The sequence below is a fragment of the Lytechinus variegatus genome, chromosome 12, assembly GCF_018143015.1.
Source record: "Lytechinus variegatus isolate NC3 chromosome 12, Lvar_3.0, whole genome shotgun sequence".
NCBI lineage: Eukaryota > Metazoa > Echinodermata > Echinoidea > Temnopleuroida > Toxopneustidae > Lytechinus > Lytechinus variegatus.
Genome location: NC_054751.1, coordinates 31,942,180 through 31,966,803, shown reverse-complemented (window position 1 = coordinate 31,966,803; position 24,624 = coordinate 31,942,180). Strand labels below are relative to the sequence as shown.

Below are 24,624 nucleotides of genomic sequence, written 5' to 3'. Positions count from 1 at the left end.
ATTTTTATTGGTTATCATTTTATAGCCGCCTGGAATAACCTATGTTGAAGGACAAGTCCACCCCAACAAAAAATTGATTTGAATAAAACGAGAAAATCCAACAAGCATTACACTGAAAATTTCATCACAATCAGATGCAAAATAAGAAAGTTATGACATTTTCCAATAAGTTTCGCTCAATTTCACAAAACAGTAAGTCTATTATCCCGGTTGGTATGCAAATGAGGGAACTAATGATATCTCTCACTCACTATTTCTTTTGTATTTTATTATATGAAATATGAAATATTCTAATTTTCACCTCATTTTCCTATGATTTTTTTTTATTTCATCCCTTAACATGTGGTATTACCATTGTTATTTTATGGTTCATTAAGTTGGTCCTTAATGTCAGATTGGTAAAAAAAATGGAATATTGTATAATTCAAACAATAAAAAAATAGTGAGTGGTGGACATCATCCACTCTCTCATTTGTATGCCACTGAGTTGTGAATAGAACTTTTTTTTGAGAAAAATACGGCAAAACTTCAAAATGTCATAACTTATTTTACATCCAATTTTGATGAAATTTTTAGCATAATGCTTGTTTGATTTTTTCTCATGATTCAAATCAACATTTTTTCTGGGGTGGACTTTACCTTTTAACATTTTACCATACCCATCTGACTCTCACTCTTTCACGCTCAGTATTGTGACCGTTTAAAAAAAACTCTTTCATTTCAATTTTTTATCAGGAAAGTATACCGGTACGTGTAAACAAATACAGTTTTGTTGTAATCTCTTTTTCTTCACCTCAAGTGAAGTTTGATATTAGGCTATGTCCAATAACAATATATGAAAATGTATATCTCGTTAGGCCTTGCCGCCTAAATGAATACATTTACTACGTTAACCAGACCTAAATGATATGTCTCCATATCCCTCATGGTGCAACGTTCATGTTTAAATAAATAAATAATTAAATACTAATCACAATACGGGCCGGGAACTCTTTCATTCAATGGCGGCGGAAGCCAGAAAATTTAGGGGGTGTCCACCTGAAATTTTGGGATGGACACAGGTAAAAAATTTGAAAAGCGCCCCCAAAAAAGATTTTGAACCTAAATTTTATGAGTCGCTAACCAAAAAATTTTTGAGAAGCAAAAAAAAAAAAAAAAAAGAAAAAAAGGTCACTAAATTTTAGGGGGGGACAACACACGTTTCAGGGGGGTCCACGAGAATTTAGGGGGGACGTAGGAAAAAAAGTTGACAAGCAAAAAAAATAAAATAAAATATAAAGGGTATCAAAATTTTTTTTAGGGGGGACCATCCCCCCACCTTGAATTTAGGGGGGGACACGTCCCCCCCCCCCCCGCTTCCGCCGCCTATGCTTTCATTACAGTCATGGTCACGTCTCCCCCATCATGTTTCTATTTTGCCTGGCAAGACACATCTTTGATTCTCATGGATTCTCATACCCTATGATATCGCATGATTACAGAAAATAATAATCAACAAATGTAGATCATCAATGCACTTGAGAATTTCCTTTTTGACAAGAACTGGGTACACGTATATTCGGGCACTTTGAAATTATTACCCGACAAAATTCTACCGTGCACAAACCATGGTTTAATCAGAGAAACTTGAAGAAAAGAATGCTGGGATGGCGCCAATGTATATAAGGTTGGTAAGACTACCTGAATAATTTTCTCGATTGAATCGTAAAAGTATAAATGCACCTCTCTATGATGCGTTTCTTCATTATACCCCATGCACCTACTTGCTCGGAAATACGTATTTCCAGTTCAGTGGGGCCTGAGATAACACACATAATGTTTATTATCACGTTTGCTGCATTGGAGACACCATATTTGTAAAAAAAAATTAGTAAAGGTCGGTAATTTCATGTAAAATAATATGTTGCACAACAGCGGAGTTTTTGAGTCATCTTCTAACGTGATCTGCGAATGTTATCCTATTCAAACGTCTGAAAAACATAACTAAAGCAACAATGTTTCTCCTTAGGCCTCAGTGTTTTCGAGCGTCTTCCAGTATCAGAGGTGCAGTACAAAAGGTGAGTTTTTAATCGGTTGGTGCAATAATTTTCTCCGGTCGTTTTTTTGTTTTCTTTTCTTTTTAATTTAGCTATTTTGAGGAAGTGAGATAGACGAGCGCGGATTGAGCTGCGTGAGACGACTGAGTGCGAGAGAGCAGAGCTGAGGCAGAGAGGCCAGAGCGGAGTCGAGGCCGTGGATGAGGGCACGATACCGTGAAAAGACGAAGGAGCTCCGAAATGCAACCAAACCTAGCCCTGGACTCTGGAGGCGTCTGGGGAGTAAAAATCATTATACGTAGGCTTACTCCCCACTGACGCCTGGTGTGGCAAGCCATAGGGCCACACGAAGGAGAGTTTTTGGAGAAAACAATTTTGCCCCAAAATGCTGCTTGATTTGTTTATCTTGATAGCGACATAATTAAATGGACAATAACACTAGATCCTCCCATTATGAATGTTCAATTTTTTTTAAATAGAACTTTTTCTAATCCCTATATTAAGAAAAATAATGTAAGAAGATGAGCAGATACTCACTGATGATCTTGTTGCCATTGTGTGTGTGTGTGTGTGTTCCTTCCTTTGTTCTTAGCCTAGTTACAAGACGCATATATGAGAGGGCTACGTTATCATGAGCAGTGCCAATTAAAAAAAAAGTCAATCGGCAAATGAATATGTAAATGTAATATTGTAAAATACTTGCATTAGCTCATAAATATTTATTGGCAAATGCAAGTATTTTACAATTAAGGATATTCATCAGCCGATTGAATTTTTATTTTTTTGTAGAAGTAGTAGAGAACAAATCAACCAAATCTAATTTTCTCAAATTTTGTTAATTGTCTTTATTTTATTTTCAGTAATATATAAACTGTTAAATCATTTCACACCCACTGTCAGAACAGAAGAAACAATTTTTTGTTGTCACCAACCATTGAAATTTTAAACAAAATCAACTTGGACAGCTGCTTGCATGATGTCAAAAATCAGAAACTTCAAATTCTAATACCTTTCTTATTCTTTGATGAATTTTCCTCAAACCTTCACCAATACTTTTTACTATGTTTTTCTGGTATTTTACAATAAAAAACATTCTACCAAATGTCAGAACGGGTGGTGTTAACACCACCTGTGTTCCAGAGTGTAGAGGGTCCTGTGTCAGGGTATACTTCCCCTTTAACTTAAGACAAGTGGAACAGGGGAATCTAACATTTGACTAGTGATTTCATTTTTGGTTTTGGATGGTGTTGGTGTCAAATTTTGATGCTGAAAGTGTGAAAAATAATTATACTTGAGCTCATGATGTTATGCCTTTTTGGGCTTTTATGCGCCGATCGTCTCAACTTCACATGAGAAGTCTCGTCACTTTCCATACTGCAATGACTGCCAGACATATGTAATATTTTCAATCAACTTTCAATGTCAATCCAACACCAGCCTCATTTCAAGTTCTGTGTTGTGGATGGTTTTGATATTGCTACAGCACCAACACCAGACTTCAACAATAATTAAAATCACCCTATTCTATACTTGATACTAAAATGCATTCTCTATTCTTTTACGTCTTATGAGGGGGTCAGGGAGATAGTCTCCAATATTTTTCTCAGGTCAAGTACCTGATGCGTTAATGCCCAGGAGGGCCCTACATGGTATACATCCAGATCCAGATTAAAGACCTTAACAAGATCCAAGCTAGACTTTGGGAATATTAATTTGGAGCAGATTTTCTTGATCATTAAGAGTGGCATAAATCCAAAGTGAATGAGCCAAACAAATATGAGAGAGAATGACATGGCTTATATGGGGAATAATTTTTTAATAAGTCTAGATTGAGTAAAACGTTTGGAGATGTTTTGAAATAAAATAAAATTTGGTGATGGATTGTGACATAGCATTAGTATTCCAAAGCTATACATGTAGCCCCCCCCCCCCCCCCCCCGTAATTTTTCATTACTGTACAGTTGTTAATTTGTATTTGAGTCTTCTTTTTTTAATTTAAGGAAATACATTGAAAATGTCTTCATATCTTTCTTTTTTCTCAGAGTTTACAATCCATCCAGAGAAATTCATGTTCTCGCTGTTTGCACCAGCAACAGAAAACTGCGACATGTAGAGTTGGAAGTCTGTCTGTGTTAAGAGGCTCTGTGCAGTTTCTGAAACCAAAGGTATGTTGAAATAATGTCTTTAAGAAAACCTACTATGCGTATTTCTCATGTCACTTTTCCTCAAACTGTTAGCAATCTTGTACTTGTTCTTTGTACTATTCATATTCTGATATTGGTCAGAAAAGTGAGATGCCCAGGAATATGTCTGATCATCTCAATTGATAATAAAAGGTTCTCAATTTTTGTGATTTTCTTGAAGTTTTCCTGTTACTAAATGAGAAAGTTACTCATTTAAAACATCTATGTGCCAGAATAAGCATATGTAGTGTAAGCAGATCTAAAATCTAATTCATACAATTAATATAGTGTAACACTTCCAAGCTGCTGTAATGTAATTATACACGTAGCTATGCTTTTAATTTTTGCTAATTACTTGTATAAATGTACGTTCTTGCCAACAGGTTCAGTTGGTACTGAAACCTAGCCGGGTTCAAACCACAGTCGCTACAAGTGTGAATGCAATCTCCCCCAGGGCAGAGAAAATCGTCGGAGCATGGCTGCTGACTTGCTGTGGGATGATCGCAGGTACGGTCGTGCTCGGAGGTGTCACAAGGCTTACCGAATCTGGCCTCTCCATGACGGACTGGCATCTCATCAAAGGTATGAGGCCTCCAACGACTCAAGAACAATGGGAATCAGAGTTTGAAAGGTACAAGCAGTTCCCGGAGTACAAGTATGTCCATACCGGGATAACCCTGCAACAGTTCAAGTTTATCTGGATGATGGAGTATAGTCATAGGATGTGGGGTAGGGCCATTGGTCTGGCTTTCTTCATTCCAGCTGCTATCTTCTGGAAGAAAGGGTGGATCAGTAAAGCCCTCAAACCAAGGTTGGCCATCTATGGCTCCCTTCTTGTCTTTCAAGTAAGTTTTATTAAGGTATTCACGTAAACAATGAAGTAAAATGAATTAATGCAAGTATAAGTACTCACAAGGGGAATAATTTAATGTAGTGATAATGATTAGGTTTTTGTGATATCGCATATACCTTCTTGTTGTATTAAGTTACTGTTATGTCAATTTTGTCATTCCGTGGATATTACTATGGTAGCAAGGTTCAGTAGCCAATCAGAATCAAGTAGTGTTTCCAATCCATTGGATGTAAAAGTTACTAATGTAAGAAAGCTGTGCTTAGGTTTGAATATTAATATTATTTATTTAATTGATACCAATATGGGGACCTGTATTTGCTGGTTAACATGCACATATGCAGTATATTAAGCAGTTTTGTTTTATTTATAGAAAGTAACTAAGTATTAAAAATAATTAACCATCAAATTTTAAGAGAGTGAAAGTTTCAGCATTGATTTTTAAAATGCCCCCAAAATCATTGATTCGTTTGTAAAATCATATCAAATTTTCCCTGTTGAATCAGCAATGCGATCAAATTGTTTCAGAGTTCGACTTAATGAGATTCTTCTACTTCAAGTTTGACTTCATACAAGTGTAACTTTCTACAATTTGTTTGTTTTATTTGTAGGGTTTGTTGGGTTGGTTTATGGTGAAGAGTGGTCTAGAAGAACCAGCTAAGTACGACATTCCGAGGGTCAGTCAGTATCGCCTAGCAGCTCATCTTGGTTCTGCTTTTGTTCTTTACTCCCTGATGCTATGGGGAGGCCTCTCCCAGATTCTCAAGCCACTCACAGTAAGTCTCTTTCATTTCATCCTTTTATCGATTAGTTTTAATTAGTCATGTGCTGCCTTGCCATGTAGATGATTATGTAGTTAGGTCATATACTTTTTTTATATTTCAATAGTATTTTTATTGATACTTTCCAATAAAACATATGATACAGATCAGTAAGGATACATTCATACATTTTGTGTTTACACATAGTACTGCAAATAACAAAGTAAGTACAGGTTTGTTACGTACAGTTAATGTTTAAAAGATACATTAAGTATAGAAAAAACAGAAATATAAAAAAAGAAGTATAGACCTTCCAAAAAAAAAGAGAAACAATCGCCACTTTTTCTTAAGCAGTGATTCGAAGTAAATAGTGGCATAATACATTTCCATTTTCTTTCATGGATATTCAACTTCCCCTTCCTTTTAGCGATGTGCATTTCTTCTGTGTACGAAGAAAACATTCTTTTAAAATAGTCAATACTTGGCTTATTGTCACCGTTTATGCTTATGTAAATACATCTCTTTGCTATAAGTAAGACATGATTCTTTATTCTAGCATCTTGTTGTTTGTGTAAAAATCCAACAATTATGGTCTGCTCGTCTAGGTTTGAAAAATCCAACATCGATAAATAGGCTTTAAATTCATCCCAAAATATTTTAACATAGTTACAATACCATAGTGCATGTTCTAAGGTTTCATAGTCTTTACAGCCTAAAGAGCATTCTGGTGAATCTTTTATATTCATTTTAAACAGCCTATAATTAAAAAACAGAATGTTGTTTAGTACTTTGAACTGAAATTCTCTAGTTTTTGTATCAATGGTTGTATTCATCATTCTCTTTCTAACTTTGTGCAATTCGGAATCACTTAAATTGTATTTACTCTTTAATCGAAAAGAACTGAGAGATTGTTCTCTCTTTTAACCAAATATTCATAAAAGTTTTTGCTAAGTATAGACTTAGCTTCTCTAAAGTAATCGGCATAATTATATTGTCTTTTAGAAAATTAATTTCGTCTACATGGAATTGAATAACAGTTTGATCACTGTTCTTTTTAATAGAATAGTATATTCCTTTCAGTAGTAAATAGTCATTTCCATTTATATCAAATTGATCTTTAAGAAAATTATAACTTTTTAGAGAGCCCTCTGATGTCATAATATGATGCCTGGTTATAATCCCTTTATCAAATAGGTGTTGAGAAAAAATCATTCTTTTGTTGAGCAGTATCTCTGAATTATTCCAAATAATCTGATTAGCAAGAGATTCATCTTCTTTTGAAGAACGGATAAATTGCCAATTTTCCAATACAGAAATATAAAATGAATGTAGCTGTGAATGTAATAGATTGTTTTCAAAATTACAGTTAAGTAAAAATTTTCCACCTGCTTTCCATGTATAAAATTTGAAAATATTATACCAAGCTTGGTTGCTTCCATTTTTTATTCTCAAAATCCACATTAGCTGCTGAGCAGAAATTGCTGATTTAACGTCAACCATTTTGAGGCCTCCCTCTTCAATCTGTTGAATAAGTACATTTCTCCTTATTTTATCTTTTCCTTTCCACAAAAATCCATAAAAAACTGTTTCTATTTCTTTCACTGCCCAGCTAGGTAAAATAATTGATGAGAAAAGATATATGAATTTTGATATCCCGAATGACTTAATAACTTGTATTTTTCCAAACAAGGTTAAATTCCGTTGTTTCCACATATTTAATTCCCTTTTTGTGGATAGCAATAGATCTCTAATTTTTCCCTCTTGGAGGTCTGCAGCATCATACCCAACATCTGTTCCGAGAACTTTTATATTTTCTACTGTGCTAACTCCATCAATACATTGGCCATCTCTGTAATTGCCAACTTTTAGTATTTGTGTCTTTTCTTTATTAAAAGTCAGGCTAGAACAGCTCTGAAATTGTCTTAGTATTTTAAATAAGACTTTCACTGACTTATAATTTAAACAAAAAGCACAAAAGTCATCGGCGTACATTGAAAGTTTGGATTTACATGGTCCGAAACTAATACCTAAAATCTCCCTTTCCTGTCTTATACGTACAGCTAGAATTTCTATGGCTATCAGAAAAAGATACGGAGATAAGGGATCCCCCTGCCTTACACCTCTGGAAATAGGGAAATAACCAGTAGAGTTGCCATTATTAAGTACACACCCCTCAATGTTACAATATAGTGTTTTGACCCACTTGATAAAAATTGGACCTACACCTATCGATTCAAGGGCTTTAAAAATAAATCCATGATCAATCGAATCGAATGCTTTTTTAAAGTCGATCGATACAATGTAACCATCCTTTTCTTCAGTATTAAGGTAGTAAAACATATCGTGTACATTTTGAATTGCCTCTGCAATATTTCTTCCTTTAATAAAAGCATGTTGATCTGGATCGATTATTGAATGTATTAATTTTTGTAAGCGTGTAGAAAGTACTTTAGAGCATATTTTGACATCAACATTAATCAATGAAATAGGTCGATAGTTTTCCAGAAATCTTTTGTCTTTATTTGGTTTAAGTATCAACGTAACAACACTCTGTTTTTGACTTGAGGATAATTCAGATTTTATAAAAGAATAATTTAATGCTGCTACCAGAGGGCCAGACAAGATATCCCAAAATCTCACATAAAATTCTTTTGTGAGTCCGTCATTACCTGGAGATTTTCCTACTGGCATAGATTTAACCGCTGCATGACATTCGTCTAAGGTTAACAGACCTTCACAGCTATCCCGGGATTCTTCATCCAAACATTTAATTTCATTGTACAAAAAAGATCTGCCATTAGAATCGTCCAACTCAACATGCTGTTTCGAATACAATGATTTATAAAAATGTTTTATTTCTTTAAGAATAGTATTTTCATCTTCTAGAACTTCATTTTGTACTTCAAGCTTCCGAATGGTAGATTTTAGTTTTTATGATGCTTTCCAAGAGGTCATATACTTCAATTTGGTCATATATTTCAATTTGACGCCCTTTTGCCCATTTATAAGACAGTATAGCTGTTATTTGGTAAAGTGGTGATAGTCCACTATCAAATCAAATGTAGATTCATTAATGCCTTGATATGCCATCCATTTATTGCCAATTTTAGGGGGATTTCATGTCAGCAAGCTATATTTAAAAAAGACAAAAACAATACAAATAAGATGGGTGAGAAAGCACAAAATGTTAATTCAAACATGAGCACTTATATTTTTTAAATGAGAATGATTGTATATTTACTCTCCATTAGTAATATGATTTGTTGCATTTTCTTTATCATATAGATAGCAAACAGCAGGAATCTATCACTGTTGAGAAAGTGTGCTCATGGGTCCATGGCTGTCATCTTTACAACCGCAATGTCAGGTAGGTTATCCATTCATTTGTCTCCAGCTTCTGTTTTCTTTATTAGATTTTAAACATATAACTTAAAGGGATGGTCCGGGCTGAAAATATTTATATCTAAATAAATAGAGTAAAATTCAAAGAGCAAAATGCTGAAAATTTCATCAAAATCGGATAACAAATAATGAAGTTATTTAGTTTTAAAGTTAACCAATATTTTGTGAAAACAGTTATATGCACATCATCATGAATATTCATTAAATGGGCTGATGATGTCACATCCCCACTTTCCTTTTTCTTTTTTTCATCAGCCCACCTAATGCATATTCACAAAGACATGCCTAGAACCGTTTCACCTGAATAATGCATATCTTAAAAAATCAATAACTTTGTTATCTGATTTTGATGAAATTTTCAGCATTTTGCTTTGTGAGTTTTACTCTATTTATTGAGATATAAATATCTCCAGCCTGGACCATCCCTTTAAAGTATTATTAGCTAGCAATGTAATAATGATGAAAATAAGTATGAACATGTCAAGTAAAACAGAAAATCTTTTGTATGTCTGTACATATTATGTATCAAGAAACACTAGTTAGCAAACTGGGGTTTTATTTTGTATTTTTATGACGCATAAAAAAGTATATACCCAATGTATAAAACTGATTTCTTCTTACTTTTAAATAGTGCAACATGCAGATGAGCTGTGTGCTTAGCAAATGATCCAGTATGGCGTATACTAAGAAAGCAACAGAATGTATACAAGCAGTAACATCACAAACAAAAAGAACCCACTGCACTATTCCTATAAGAGTAGGGGGAAACCCTGGTGTAGTGGTCCACCTGCACTCCCCCCAATCAGTTATATCGGGAGGAGAGACCTGTGGGTCATAGTGATTCAGTTTGCTTTTCGCCTCCCAGTCACAGGTGACGCGGAACAAATAATAATAATAATATATTTTTATTTTAAATTCTAAGCCTTACTAAAAATAAAAGATCACCTTGCAACAAGCTTGTCCAATTGCTATTACGCTATTATATTGTATATGACTTGTTATGTTGTATGAATTATTTAATCATTGTTCTGCTTCCTAATCAGGTGCATTTGTAGCAGGTTTGGATGCTGGTTTGGTGTATAATTCATTCCCTAAAATGGGTGACAAGTGGATTCCTGAAGACATCATGGCCCACGATCCCAAGTACAAGAATGTTTTTGAAAACCCCACGACAGTCCAGTTTGATCACAGAATTCTGGTGAGTTCCTCCAAAAATGCTTCACAGTACATAAAGTTACACAAATGTCTTTGTACATCCCGCTAAGATCCAGTTTGATCACAAAATCATGGTTTGTTCTTTAAATAACCCTTCACAGTATATTAAGCTACCTTAAGTATAAGGATGTCTTTGAAACCCCGTAACAGTTCGGTTTGATCAAATAATCTTAGTGAGTTCCTTAAATAACTTTTTCATTGAGTAAGTTTCAGCCAGGTGGTCCTTGTTTCATGGTTACATTTAAAGTACATCTAGGGTAACTTCTGCATGATTCCAGGGTGAAATGTTCTTGGAGAATCATATCTCTTTGGTATACCTTGATAACTCTCAAATGACTTTGCATTCTCAAAAACATACAAGGTGACTCCCAGATAAAATCCAGTAAATCAGATAGGTACGAGCGTCTAAAAAAGGTGTTGTGTCTGTACTGTATGGTAATTTAAGGACAAGGTCATGTTAGGCAAAGACAGCAGAATAGTCTTTGTTTGCTTTAGCTACTCTGGTATTCTTACTTTTTAAATACATTTGTTCTTCCTTCCTGTAGGGTACAACGACTGGAGCGACAGTAGCAGGCCTCTGGATGTTAGCACGTCGGGTACCATTACCAAGCAGAGCTAGGCTGGCAGCAAATTGCATGCTGGGAATGGTTGGCATTCAGGTATGTCATTCATCGTGTATTATATCAGCAAGAGTAGAAATCCATGTAGGACACTATCTAAGGGTTCTATGGAATAAACACTTGTGTACATTTGAATTTTTGTACTTGGTTGATGTGTTCTGAAATTGTTTGATATTAATAAAGATGGTAATATAATATTAGTATTTTTTTTTAATAATAATAATAATAACACAGTCCTTGTATAGCGCATATCACATTATGTCATAACGTCCCTATGCACTTCCAAAGGACTTGGATATCATTACCCTGGCTTTAGCCCCACAGCCTTTTACAGCGCGGTGGCATTTCAAGGAATAAATTCCTGCCAGGTACCCATTCATCTCACGTATGTTGATGAATTCCTTGCTGAAGGAAATTACGCCATGGCTGGGATTCAAACCTATGACCCTCTGTTTCAAAGTCAGAAGACTAATCCACTGGGCCACAAAGCTCCACATTGTTACTCTTTACATTATTTTTTTATCAAAATTCTTTAAAATGTTGATGCAATTAAATGAATCACAGAAAAAATGAAGATATTGACATATTTCTTTGACTTACTTCTTTGGGGAAGTCAGGATAATGTTTAATAATTTATATTCTCCTACTATCAATTGGAATTTAGTAGATCTATTAGCTTGTATAAATGCACACATGTCTTACTTTATAACTTTTGTAACGCTAAGTTAAGGTGCATATTTTTACGAAAATTTGTTCAATCGTTGATATCTAGTTTTAGTTTATCGTTTGTTTGATTACCAAATCTGATTTAAAGTTGATTGAAAATATGATTACCCGGTACCTTTGAAGACTTTAGCTTATGATGTATGAATGGGGGTGGATTCCCATATTTTTGATATCATACTATTTCTGCATGTCACAGTTTCTGTTTATAAATATATAGGCCTACTAACTTTGTTTGATTTTGTCTTTGACAGATCACACTTGGAATCACCACTCTTCTCATGTATGTACCTACCAGTCTTGCAGCCGCTCACCAGTCTGGGTCACTCACACTCCTATCGCTAGCCATTTGGTTTGCTCATGAGTTACGCAAGATCCCAAAATGAACACGCCATTATGCCATGAGTTCACCGCTCCGATCTTCTTTGGAATATCAACGTATCTCTCTCAGGTACCAACCTATCTGTCGTTCGAACATCTATCCAGTTTGCTCATACCCCTCTCTCTAGCCTACTTGGGAGTTACTCAAGGCTCCAATATGGCTTCATATTGTCTTTTCGGGGAAGCAATATGACATGAAAAATACCTGTTGGATGTTCTATCTGACAGTTACCATAGTAACAGTGCTCCTCATCAGATGCGATAACTCAACCGACAACAAGTGTTGATGAAACACTCTCCTGAGATCCTTCTGGAATCTCTTCTCTTTTCCTGAATGAACTGAATGCTATTCAAACCTCACTGTGAGCGTTTTCTTTTTTAATTCCCCGAGCTTCAAAAGACTGCAGAATAAACAAACGTTTCATAGCCACTACAGTAGGAGGGAAAAAGGTTTTCATCATAAAATTATTGATTTTTCCTTGCTTGTCAAGTTGGCAATATAATTTATGGAGTTTGGCGTTGAAGTACAAGTTAAGACTAATTTTTTTGTTATCTGTTACCTCCAGAACTGAAGCACTTAATATGATTGCTTATTTTCATGGAATATAAAATCATATTGACCTGTTGACATAGACTGAATTTCATTTTTTTTTTTTGGCTTTATACATGGACCCCATATCGTTATTATGTGGGGAATGTTTTTTATTTCCAAGCGTCCATGCCACCTGTTCCTGGATGGGGGTTGGGTGAGGGGGGGGGTGGATCTCTGATTAGCCTCTGATTGCTTACAGGTGGGATGATACACTTGGGCTTCCACCATACACTGGGGTTAATTATCATCATTCCTTGGGAATTCCAGCTCTGGAATATGTGTGATGTCAATTGGCAACTTCTGAATGCTAAGAGATAACGTCACCTGAATAAATTCCTTATTAATCATTTTGATACAAGGTAAAGTTGTAATATAGATGGTTGATTACTTTTCATTATGAATTCTGTCATGACCTAATAGGATGTTGTTCGTCAGAATTTTCTAGGTTCTAATTGTAGCTATATGATCATGCGTGTAATCCTTGTTTACTTTTTCAAATAGCTTATTTTATTTTCAATGATTTGATTTAAATCCTGTTTTGTCACTTTCTGTTTGAATTGTTATACCAAATAATGCTAAGCATTTTCATAGATATATTTGTCATATCATAGATGTACAGTATTAATTATACTATTATGAAAGTGAAGCCAATAGATTCATGTGGGTCATAGACCATTGTAAATGGTCCTCTATAGATTATTACAAACAAGTTTTGTACCGACATTTGTTTTAAGGACAATTTCTCTGTTATATGCTGAGTTTTCAGGTTTCATTTTTATGCAAATGTATAGTGTCTTTGGTAGATTCGAAAGTGAAAGTATTTTGTATTCCGGATAGGTGTTTTTGTGCTATTCAGAATGGAATTTAAAGAAAAGATTTGTATTTAAAGAGAGATGAAAATGATCATTGTCTTCAAATAGCTTGTAAATTGTCAATGTTTTCATGGGAATAAGAAAAATGTATTTCAAAAGATCCTATAAAAAGGATTGCCTTTAAAAAAAGAAGAAGCAAATTAGTTAGGCAGAATTTTCACGCCCCATTTGTGTGTGATCAATCCTACGTTTCTCAGTGTACAATATTTGATAGAAATTTAATGAATTTCAAGTTGATTTGTTAATCTTTGTATCTCATGCAGGCTACCATAGATTTGTTATATAATCTGATACTTCGAGTCCCAAGTAATTTGAGTATATCAGTTCACATTAAAATGTCATTATCTTGGCCTTGTTTTATAAAGCCGAGTTATTGATCATGATGCTGATATTTAACAATTCATCATACACAATAAACCATGCAATCAATAGTAGAAATCGGTCTCCTTGATCAATTGCTAAGTTTCATGTTATGAACCTCAGGACCCTTTCTAATATACAGTGTGATACATTCAAACCAGCCACAGCTATGGCAGGCCTGACTATGGGGAGCCAATGACATCATGTGTCATCTGGAAGGCTTATGAAGGAGCATAGTGCTCAAAAGAGATTTATGTGATCAATTTGACCAGCCAGCACGCTTCTTTCTGTTTAAAATGGGACATTGTTTGCACATTTTAAGTAGACAAGTTTTTTATGTCATTCTTGGCTTTCCATAATTATGATTGATTTGAATCAAGTTAAGCTCTTTGTAAGACAGTGCCAAGAACTCCAGGGGAGCGTTTCATGAAAGGACTTGTCAGACGTCTTATCCGACAAGTCCCACTTTATCCGACAGTTACCATAGTAACATTGCTTCTCAGCTAATCAATTTCAAGGAAAGATGTCAGATCTGACAACATGTCGGACAAAAATGTTATCATGAAACGCTCCCCAGATTATATACAAGGTTGCCATATTAGTAAGCAGTAACACATAATAGTAGGGCGATAACAAAAATCTGTCTGTAGGAGATAGATCTTCAAGAGATGCATGAAGTGGTTTTCATCAATATCATGAAACAAATTAAAGTTAATTAAACTAGATTCAATTAAGCACTGACAAAAGCACACATTGGCTGTTTTATCAAACATAAGATTTGTTGTTTGTATCAAAACATAAGATTTGTTGTTTGTATCATACGAAAGCAAATTTGATATCAGTCAATTAAAATGTGGAAGTTCCTGATGAAATGATTTGTTCTTATGGTAAGTGTTGTGAAACTGTCCCCTGATCAATCTTGAGGTTTGAATTTCTGTAGAAAGAATATTGTACAAATTTGATCATTTTGTGGAAATAAATGATGTGTTTATATACATGTACTATCACAGTAGTTTGTCATATTTCCCTCTGCTCAAATGAAAATTATCAAACCATGATGAAACTGTTTTATTTAGAAAGAGACGTTGCTGAGTGGTGAAATGTTAAGAGAAATAAATACAAATAAAGCGGGTGCAAATATTTTTTTTCTTTAAAACATCTTTTTTTTTATTAAAATCTTATGTCAAGGATAAAAACATTGTGGCAGAATAAAATGAACAATCATGAAACATATATCATAATAGACTATACAGAATTCATGTATAAGAATGTTACAAAATAGACGAAATAAATATTTTTATATACTAATAGTGTAAGACAGTACATGTAGTACAATATCATGTACTGAGTCTTCTCTTTGAAAATACCATAAGCAATAGTTGACATAATCACTTCCAATAAGTAAGGAGGCCCAAGATAAAAAAAGAGTAAATTTCTCAAAGCTTTCATTAAGAAAGCTTGACAGTATTTCATAAAAAATCCAAGAGACAGTTTATGTTCAGTAATGAGTTTGTATACCAACCGTATGTACAAGTAAAGAAAGACGTCAGGGTGAGGGGACAAGCAAAACCAGGGGTGGATCCAGGATTTTTCAAAGGGGGAGGGGCACATTTTCTGAGAAAAATTTGACAAGCAAAAAAAGGGGGTTTTAACCAAAAATTGAGTTTGACGAACAAAAAAAGGTCTTCACTTTCAAAAGGGGGGCACACTTCCATTTTAACGGCATTTTTACATTAAAATTTTAATCGTGCCTCTCAAGGGGGGCGGCTTTGCCCCCCCTGGATCCGCCACAACCTAAAAGTGATGACCTAAAGTGACACCATTTCTTGAAATAGAGTAACACAATCAAGACTTGCCTCTTTTATTCTTTTTTGCTATTTCTTCCTCTTACCCCTTTCCATCCTATCATTCATATCTTCACTATAATTATGTAAAATCATGGGGCGTGATGATCGCTCCATGCCCCCAGTAGAATCTCCCCTGAATATTTATATAGTATTCAGCAAAAGCATTCATTATCTAATTCGTTTGGGGGGTCAAGAATATTAAGATACAAGTTATCAATTTGTAATATGCACGATGGATTGGCATATACCAGTAAGCTAATATCATTTATATTCATCACGTAATGATTTTATGATCTAATAACTTAAAGGACAAGTCCACCCCAACAAAAAGTTGATTTGAATAAAAAGAGAAAAATCCAACAAGCATAACACTGGAAATTTCATCAAAATCGGATGTAAAATAAGAAAGTCATGACATATTAAAGTTTCGCTTAATTTCACAAAACAGTTCTATGCACATCCTGGTTGGTATGCAAATGAGGAGACTGTGACGTCATACATTCACTATTTCTTTTGTATTTTATTATATCAAATATGATATATTTTAATTTTCTCCTCATTGCCAAATGATACGATGGTTAATTCCTCCCTGAACATGTGGAATTGGGATTGTTTAATAACCTTTTTTTTGCAGGAGTTTCTGCATTTTATTCATAAATCAACAAATGAAAATAGAATGTTACAATAAAAATGACATAAATGCGTACATTTTTGTGTGACAATCGAAAATATAAATAACGAATAAGGTTGAAAAATACATAAATGAAGCACGTAAAATAGTAAAGTGGGTAAAAAATGCAGGGGCAGCTATTATAAGCAGGTAACTGCTTGAAACAATAGCAGCCATGAGGGAGGGCTACATGGGAACCGTAATAGGTTATAAATAGAATTCGATAAAATGATGTAACAAAAGAGAAAGTATAAAAGTTAGATATTTAATGGGGAGAGACAAGATAAAGTGTTATTTTTTTAAGTGCGAGTGAGTGCTAGTGGGTGAGTGCAGGTGATACATTTAAGAATACTTAGAAATAAGAAACTTTTTCAAAGAAGCTTTAAAAGAATTAAGAGACGCGGATTGTTTGATGTTATGTGGCAAGGCATTCCAAATATCTGGACCATGGTGGCGAATTGTTTTATGAGTGAGTAGGATTCTGGGGTTGGTTAAATGGATATCTGTTGAATGACGCGTTGGATAAGTATGTATGTCTTTGTTAAAGATATGTATGTCTTTGTTAAATATGGTTCAGTCAAGTTGGTCCTTATTGTCAAATCTATAAAAAATGAATTATTGTATAATTAAAAAAAAAATAGTGAGTGATGGACATCATCGACTGACTAACCTAGTTGTGCATATCACTGTTTGGGAAAAATAAGCGAAACTATAAAATGTCATAAATTTCTTATTTTACATCCGATTTTGATGAAATTTTCAGCATTATGCTAGTTTGATTTTTCTCTATTTATTCAAGTCAGCATTTTTCTGGGGTGGACTTGACCTTTGATATCAAATGGCAATTAGACCATTGCAACTGGAAGGAAACAAATTGGTTATAACCTAGTCTATACCATAATTTTGTTGGCAAATCAAATCTTTCCTAATTGAGTAATTGATTACTAAGGTTTTTATAAATATTACATTATAACTTCGATGTTTAGGTCATTATACAAATAACTTTGGGATATAAATAATTTTATCTAAGTTTTCAACAAAAGAAAGGGAGAAAGAGTGAAGAAATCCCGAATTTTTCCTCAAACGGAGATGAGAAAGCAGAAATTTAAAATGAAATGAAAGGGGAAAAAATCAACGAGCGGAAGGACGGTGTGTTATTGTCAACAAAACAAGCTATTACATCCTCTTTCAATATAACCCTCGCGGTTGAAAGCCGGGAAAAGTTTATTTCCGTTAAAAGTGCGTTTTTGATTAACTGTAGGATTTTCCTTTTTGATGCTGACGGAGCAGCCTTGCCGATTCGATATTTAAAAAATAATAATGCCATGATCAGATAAAGCCATTACAACTTAATAAAATTCTTTATCGTTGTGTTGATGTAAAAATGTATACTAACGTCATGCTTTAACAAGAACAGAATCAAACCAATAGAATATTCCAAGTAGTTTGAGAATTATTCCTTTTGAGATTCTTGAAAAAGAATATCCCCTTTGTTATAAAGATTGCTCTTATTCTAGTTCCATTTCATTCCATTTATTCATATTGAAGCGGGTATATAGGGGTATTTGTGAAGACAAACGACCAGGATTGTAAAAGATGACAAACGCTAGGACCTTAATCGCTGATGTCTATGACGGGTTGCAGGCAGTAGAATATGATTATGATGATGATGATTAAAATTGGCGCTCTGGGCTCGTTACAATTATGATGACAATATATATAATAATCGCATTCCAGCTGCTTTTCCTCTCGTTCGAATTTCTCATCCCTCCCCCTCTTCGTGTTATCATGTTCTTTTTTTATTACATCGAAGGGAAGAACAATTATCCCAACCTCCCCCGATATTTACCGTTGCATAAACAATCGGACTGGAATCATAATTGTAACACTCAAATATAAGGCAAGATCAAACATTCATTTGAATATGCAGACATATATAGAGAATGTAGAGGATCCAGTACAGTTACCCGGGACAGTTACTTATTAACGATTTGTTGTTTGGCCTCATAATCGGTACCCTTTGATTCTGTGATTGGCTCCGTCTACGACTAGGGCAGTTGCCTGGTCATCGTCGATGGCAATGCCCCGGATATAGTTGAATTCACAAAGTTCTCCAAAATTTCCTAGGTAATCTCCTGACGCGCTGAACACCATAACCGTTTCTTTGTTATACATACACCACGAGTCTGTCCGCCTACAGGTCACGTAGATATTATCAAGACGATCCAGAGCAAGTCCGCGACAGTGCCATCTCTTTCCACAGAGATCTGGTGAGATTAAAAGAAGAGACTTTTTGGAATGTGGATCGAAGATTTGGATCCTGCAGTTGTTCCTGTCCGCAACCACAAGGTTACCTTTAGAGTTGATCTTGATGAACCAGGGATAACTGATAGCACCATCTAGGTTTCCAGGATAGGCAATGGTAAAGAGCTGTTGCGCGTGGCGGTTGAAGGCCCGGACGTTGCTTTCTCTCGCGTCCGCAACGTAAACGTGTTCGATGTCGAGGGCGATTCCTGTCGGTGATGGCCCTACCTTCGCCCAGAGACGCAGTTTCGCCGTTGTCCTCACGAATTGCAGTACGCATTTATTCGCATCGTCTGTCACATAATATGCGCCTGGATCGCCCGCAATTGCAAACGGTCCGATTCTTTTCAACCCTTTAGGTGGAGTTGAACCAAACTCCATTTGGACGACTCCTTCGCGATCGGTTACGATTATTCGGTGATTGCCCTTGTCAGTAATGACGTACTGGCCTCCTGTAAGGAATATGTCATGAGGGTTTTTAAATTTTGACATCCCTCGTAAATCAAACACTTTCCCACCACTTGGTTTAACCAGGATGTAAGCAATGATGTGTTCTTTCGAGTTGTCCGAGACTGGAATATCAACCTCGTACTTACCAACGCTCTGTGGAACGAACACTTTCTCGAAGGAATGTGTGAGATCATTGATTCCTAACGACTGTGGTCGGTACGGGAGAAGCTCAATTTCCTTTGGCTCACCATCAGGAAATAGAATTGTTCCTCTGACGTATGTGTTACTTTTCGGAATGATAATTTTCCCGTCCTGATCACATAGTCTGAGTGTGATGGTGACGCGTTTGTTGACCATGGGGTCGTTTGAGATGGTTAGCTTAGATGCATTCACATCAAGCTCCTTGTTGATCTTCATAGACTCCCGACGTCTGATAGGAGACAACGCAGCGGTGCTTCCACCATGACTGCTCAAACTGCTCGATCGGCTTCTCGGGTCATCGCTGATGGAGGGACTTCTACTCAACTCACACCTTGATTCCGCCCTGAACTGTGCTTCCTCAAGTTCTTTCTGTTCTGGTTCAAACGGGGATGTCTTCTGGCATACAGGGCATGTGATGTGTGGCCTTCGGTATTTCCTGCTCGCTGTTGCAATGGCGTACAGACATTCATGACAAGCTGCATGGCCACATGGTAAATTGTAGGCATCCTGGATGGCGTCAAGGTGCAGTGGACACCGGTCATCGGGGGTACTACTGGCCAAAGAACTCTGCGTACTCAGCTTCCTCATTTTCGTTAGTGAAATTCAATAAAGATCTGATTAAAGGAAGAAGAAAGAAATTTCCATGTAAATTGATGTGAAGTGGAAAATTGTAACGCAAAAGAACCACCCATGTATTATTAGCCATGTGGGCTACTTGAATCTAACTTGGAATAAACATCAGGTGGCCGGCATCTTTCATGAGAGACTTTAGAATCGGAAAAAAGTACACATTGATGCATGCAGTAATGTGCATGATCTCTACATCGAACTCTCTAACAATGCCAATGGAAGAATTATGATAAACTCCAAACTGTTTTAGATAATAAACATCTGATTTTTTTTCCTTAATCTGTAATTCAAACACCTGTAGGTAAAAGATAATTTCTAAAATATAAGGATCAACGTATTTGAGTTACGCTATTGATAGACATTTTCCAATCTACTATATTATATTCTATTTCTTTTTAGAGTATCGGAATTGAATCCACCCTTCCCTTTTAAGTTATCATAACCATCGTAGCGTAAAGAGTTTCATGGGAAAATTTTAACATGGTAATATATATTTCCATATTATTTTGACCATTTTTCTTTTCTCGGTTATATAACATTTGGAACCGTCATTTTATGTTTACAAAGAGAGAGAAGAGGGGTGGGAGGATGCTTAACGAATTGAATGATTTTTCGAAAGTTTGCATGCAGATACTGAAAGTAACAATGTGAGAATACTAGTCAATCATGAAGAGAATTAGAAGATACTGAAAGCCTATCATTGAACATGAATCAGCTAGTTTAAAACATTAAAATGAAATCGGAGACTATACATTGTTTATAAAAAAGTTTACACTTAGAAATAATCATGTAAAATTATATATCTTTAATATCCTGTAGCGTACGTTTTCCACATTTAAACATTGGTTCAGATCCCCTTAAGCAAAACAATGACTGACTGTCGAAAAATCTTTCCGCTTGAGTGAGCACCACTTACTTTTGAAAAGTTCTGAAAATTATTTGCGCAGAACTTAGAAATAGTTATAGGAATAAAAGTAGATGTTAATCATGAAAAACACATGGACTTCAGCCAGGAAGATTGATTTGAATACAGTATATATTTTACCATTTTAACTTGTCTCCTTGCCCAAAACACTTCATGATTGCGCCCCCCCCCCCCTCCCCTCCCAACAAACCGAGGCCATTGTGGTGATATCGTAACGCAGAGTTGTGATTCACATGAAATGGCTTCGGCTTGATTTTTCATTTTGTTAATCACCGTCAAGCTTGGAAAAAGTGTGGAGAAACAAGTATTAATGAAAGATAAAATGTGGTTCCACTTTAAATGATGAAAACTTAATAAACCCCTCAAAATAAGTTCCGCAACTCAAGTTTGAGTGCTAATAAATTTCTTAGTGTGCCATCATCATATGTAAAAGTGGTTTCATTGGAAAGTATGATTATTCCTCTTTCCGATCATGTGTCATTTGTAATGCTAGTGTTATCATGAAATACACAGACATGATAAATAGGCTATGCAGCAATGCAAACAATGAAATGTTGCAAAATTCGTTGCCATGTCATGTTTGAGTTCTGCAACTCAAACTGCAAGTTTGAGTGCTAATAAATTTCTTACTGTGCCATCATCATGTGTAAAAGTGATATCTCTAGAAAGCATGATTATCCTTCTTTACAATCATGTGTCGTTTGTAATGCTAGTGTTATCATGAAATACACAGACATGATAATACGCAGCAATGTTAGACATGAAATGTTGCAAAATGCGTCGTTTGCAATAGCGAATTTCCAATTGTTTCGAGGATGGACCGAGTGCATTCACTGTCACCTGTATGGTGGAAATTCTATAGAAATGGAGACTCTTGTTGGAAATCAATGCATTTTGCAACATTTCACTTCTGATTTTTCTCGATGTTCAGGGTGATCGCATATTCCATGATTACATAATCAAAGCAAATGGCATGTCATTGTAAAGAAGAATAAATCAGCTTTCCAATGATACCAGTTTCATCTTTTATACTTCATTAACCAAAAAGATATCATCCCCAAAACTGAGTTGCAAAACTTTTTTTGAGGGGTTTATAAAAGAATGCTGGAGATGTCTGAAATAAACTTTTGTTTACATTCAGTAATGTCCTCTGATCCAGCTGGCACAAAAGGGTAAAGGTTGTGCTTACTTAGGGTTAAAATGTTCATTTGGGTGGCAACTGGCAAACGTTACAAAATTTTTAAATGTATATGTTTTATTTCAATTTGCTGAAAATGCAAAAGAAATGTTTGAGAAATGTACTACACGGTCAGATTGTTTTTGCCTTTCTTCGTTGACACAGCGTGAAAATGAGCATATCTGCGCAAACCGATTTCTGCGCGCTTTACAAAAATAGACAATGCTCACAATTGTGTCAAATTTGTTACTTTCATCTGATAAATGAGACCCAAACCCAAGAATATATGTGAAAAAATATCTCCATGTTGTACGGTTTTCAATTCCTAGGACCTAGCCTAGGACGTTTTCAAAGTGTAACTTTTTATTGATACGCACTGTAAGGCAGGAATAGAACTTGAGCTGCCTCCTAAGTCCTAATTATTGCAAGCACTTAGCTTGCTTTGGTATTATCAATGAAACAACAACACATGTATATCTATAGTTTTAACCACAAAAATAAGTGCATGAATACTAAACCTGAACATCAACAGCTACTGTTCAGTGTCTGAACATAGCATGACTCTCTGTCCTCATGGTATGAACTTATTATCATGCAGAGCTGATTCTGTTATCTCGATAGATAAATACATGTATGATGTGATACTACTTGAACTGAGTCAAACGAATTTACTGAATATATCATAGTGTATATCAGAGGCACGCATCACAAACCTAATTGCTCAGTCCATCAAGGTTTAGTAGAGGAACACAGACGTTTGACATCCCTTAGACATGTTAGACACTCGCCACTGGAAAATCAATTCTACATGAACATATACACCTGAGCAGGGCGACGAGAGTACAACACAATGGGGAATATCATTTGGCAAGCAGTCAAACACAATACTGAATAGCTGTATAAAATATATAATACTCACCGTGAACTACTTATGCGACGGGACCGTGGCCATCATACGTGCATCGAATCAGACTGAGATAGGACGACTATGATCACAGAGAGAATATGTAGCGCACATAGACAGTATAATAATAATAACAATATAAATGATACAGCCAGGCTTTTTGCACCTACATGAAAACGAAACTACATGTATTTTGTTTAAGTACCTCTATAAAGTACCATAGCTTGGCACCGTCTATTCGTATTTGCGTGGGAGTAACAACTTCCGTGTTGCCCCATGCCCACAATCCCTTTAACATGTAAATACAGACCCGCAATGAATTTGCTGGGAGATATAATGAAGAGAGATCTTGCTTAAATTGGGAATACCCGATGAAGAATATACCTCGGAAAAAACGGGCTAGGCAACGAAAACAACATATCAGCTTCCCAGCTAACCATAGAAAAGAAAGAAGAAAAATTAACACACAATGTATGGGGGGTCCAGCTTTATTGGCTTGTCTGTTGCTTAATTCCATGCCAACTGCCCAATGCCCTATTTTTCCGGGCTATTTTTATTTTTATCTAGGCCTTTATATAGCATTGGCCTGTTTTTCTCTTCATTTTTTTTGTCCGAATCTACGCGGCAATTATAAAAGAGAAATTCCAGAGAGAAATAAACTCTCGATCCGTACCGGCGGAAAAAACGGGGTATATAAAAGAGGCAATATTGCCATTTTCCCGCGAAAATTCTTTCTTATACTGCTACATTAATTATGACTTCCCATGAATTCGCCTCTTTCGCTTTCTTCGTTCATAATAAATCAATCTGTTCCAAATTCACCTTTTATTAGTTCTGTGATTTTTTAGAAGAATTTGTATCCCATTTTCTTGATCGAGTTTGAGTAGAAGGCTATTTAATGACTGCATTTCATTAATTCAGGAAGTGATCTAACACAGCACGAACAGTTTTCAGATGAGACAGCTATAGGTGAAGGAATAAACGGAGAGAATAAGAATAGATAAACGGAAATATATCGTGCTACTTAATAATAGGAGACATCCTTAAGATATATCAAGCGTCATATAGGCCTGATATTGAAGTCTTTTAGCCTGGTAGCATGATAATGACTCCCGTAATGACTTATTCAATTGCCATGTGTTATTGCTTCTCTATTGTTACTGATTCATTAGGCTTAAATCATACAAGATTAGAATTTAAAGATTTGAATTTAAATCTTGGAGATCGAAAATAAATCTGCAGGATTCAAATTAAGTCCAGAATTCGATTGATCCCTATAACTACGATTTGAATTTATTTTAAAACCCCGTGGAGTCTTGTATTGATATGAGATTCAGGGGTAGAAATAATAATTATTACTTATTATTTGTATTGCGCTTTTCCCATTAGGCCCAAAGCGCTTGGGTCTATGAGTTCAATTTATTGGCGTTCGCAGGAATAATGAAAGGGGGGGGGGGTCAATCAAGCTGAATGAAACGTTGACACCCCTCCCCCCTAAAAAAAGGATCACCATAAATTCTA

At 35.5% G+C, this 24,624-nt stretch overlaps 2 protein-coding genes across 4 annotated transcripts; one reads left to right on the top strand and one right to left on the bottom strand.

Annotated features, from left to right (window-relative positions):
* Positions 1-1,888: 1,888 nt before the first annotated feature.
* On the top strand, positions 1,889-14,044 carry LOC121425129 (cytochrome c oxidase assembly protein COX15 homolog). The gene is made up of 8 exons (XM_041621120.1): positions 1,889-2,057; positions 4,079-4,201; positions 4,603-5,064; positions 5,681-5,845; positions 9,116-9,197; positions 10,276-10,430; positions 10,993-11,106; positions 12,045-14,044. The coding sequence occupies exons 1-8, from the start codon at positions 1,995-1,997 to the stop codon at positions 12,174-12,176; spliced, it is 1,296 nt and encodes a 431-aa protein (XP_041477054.1). The 5' UTR covers positions 1,889-1,994; the 3' UTR covers positions 12,177-14,044.
* A 3,248-nt stretch (positions 14,045-17,292) lies between these two features.
* On the bottom strand, positions 17,293-23,692 carry LOC121425387. 3 transcript variants are annotated; one of them, XM_041621419.1, is made up of 3 exons: positions 23,119-23,692; positions 18,521-20,081; positions 17,293-18,430 (listed from the first exon to the last, which is right to left on the bottom strand). In XM_041621419.1, the coding sequence occupies exons 2-3, from the start codon at positions 20,053-20,055 to the stop codon at positions 18,427-18,429; spliced, it is 1,539 nt and encodes a 512-aa protein (XP_041477353.1). In that variant the 5' UTR covers positions 20,056-20,081; positions 23,119-23,692; the 3' UTR covers positions 17,293-18,426. The 3 variants fall into 3 exon arrangements, with proteins under 3 accessions (XP_041477353.1, XP_041477352.1, XP_041477356.1); XM_041621418.1 differs by having other exon boundaries at positions 17,293-20,081; positions 23,119-23,690; XM_041621422.1 differs by lacking the exon at positions 23,119-23,692 and adding an exon at positions 22,913-23,097 and having other exon boundaries at positions 17,293-20,081.
* Between the last annotated feature and the right edge of the window lie 932 nt (positions 23,693-24,624).

Excerpts from the sequence above, each read along its gene's own strand:
- LOC121425129 (XM_041621120.1), top strand. The coding sequence starts at position 1,995 with ATGTTTCTCCTTAGGCCTCAGTGTTTTCGAGCGTCTTCCAGTATCAGA. Across the intron at positions 5,846-9,115 it reads AGATTCTCAAGCCACTCACA|ATAGCAAACAGCAGGAATCT; the intron begins GTAAGTCTCTTT and ends TTTATCATATAG. Across the intron at positions 10,431-10,992 it reads AGTTTGATCACAGAATTCTG|GGTACAACGACTGGAGCGAC; the intron begins GTGAGTTCCTCC and ends TCCTTCCTGTAG.
- LOC121425387 (XM_041621419.1), bottom strand. The coding sequence starts at position 20,055 with ATGAGGAAGCTGAGTACGCAGAGTTCTTTGGCCAGTAGTACCCCCGAT.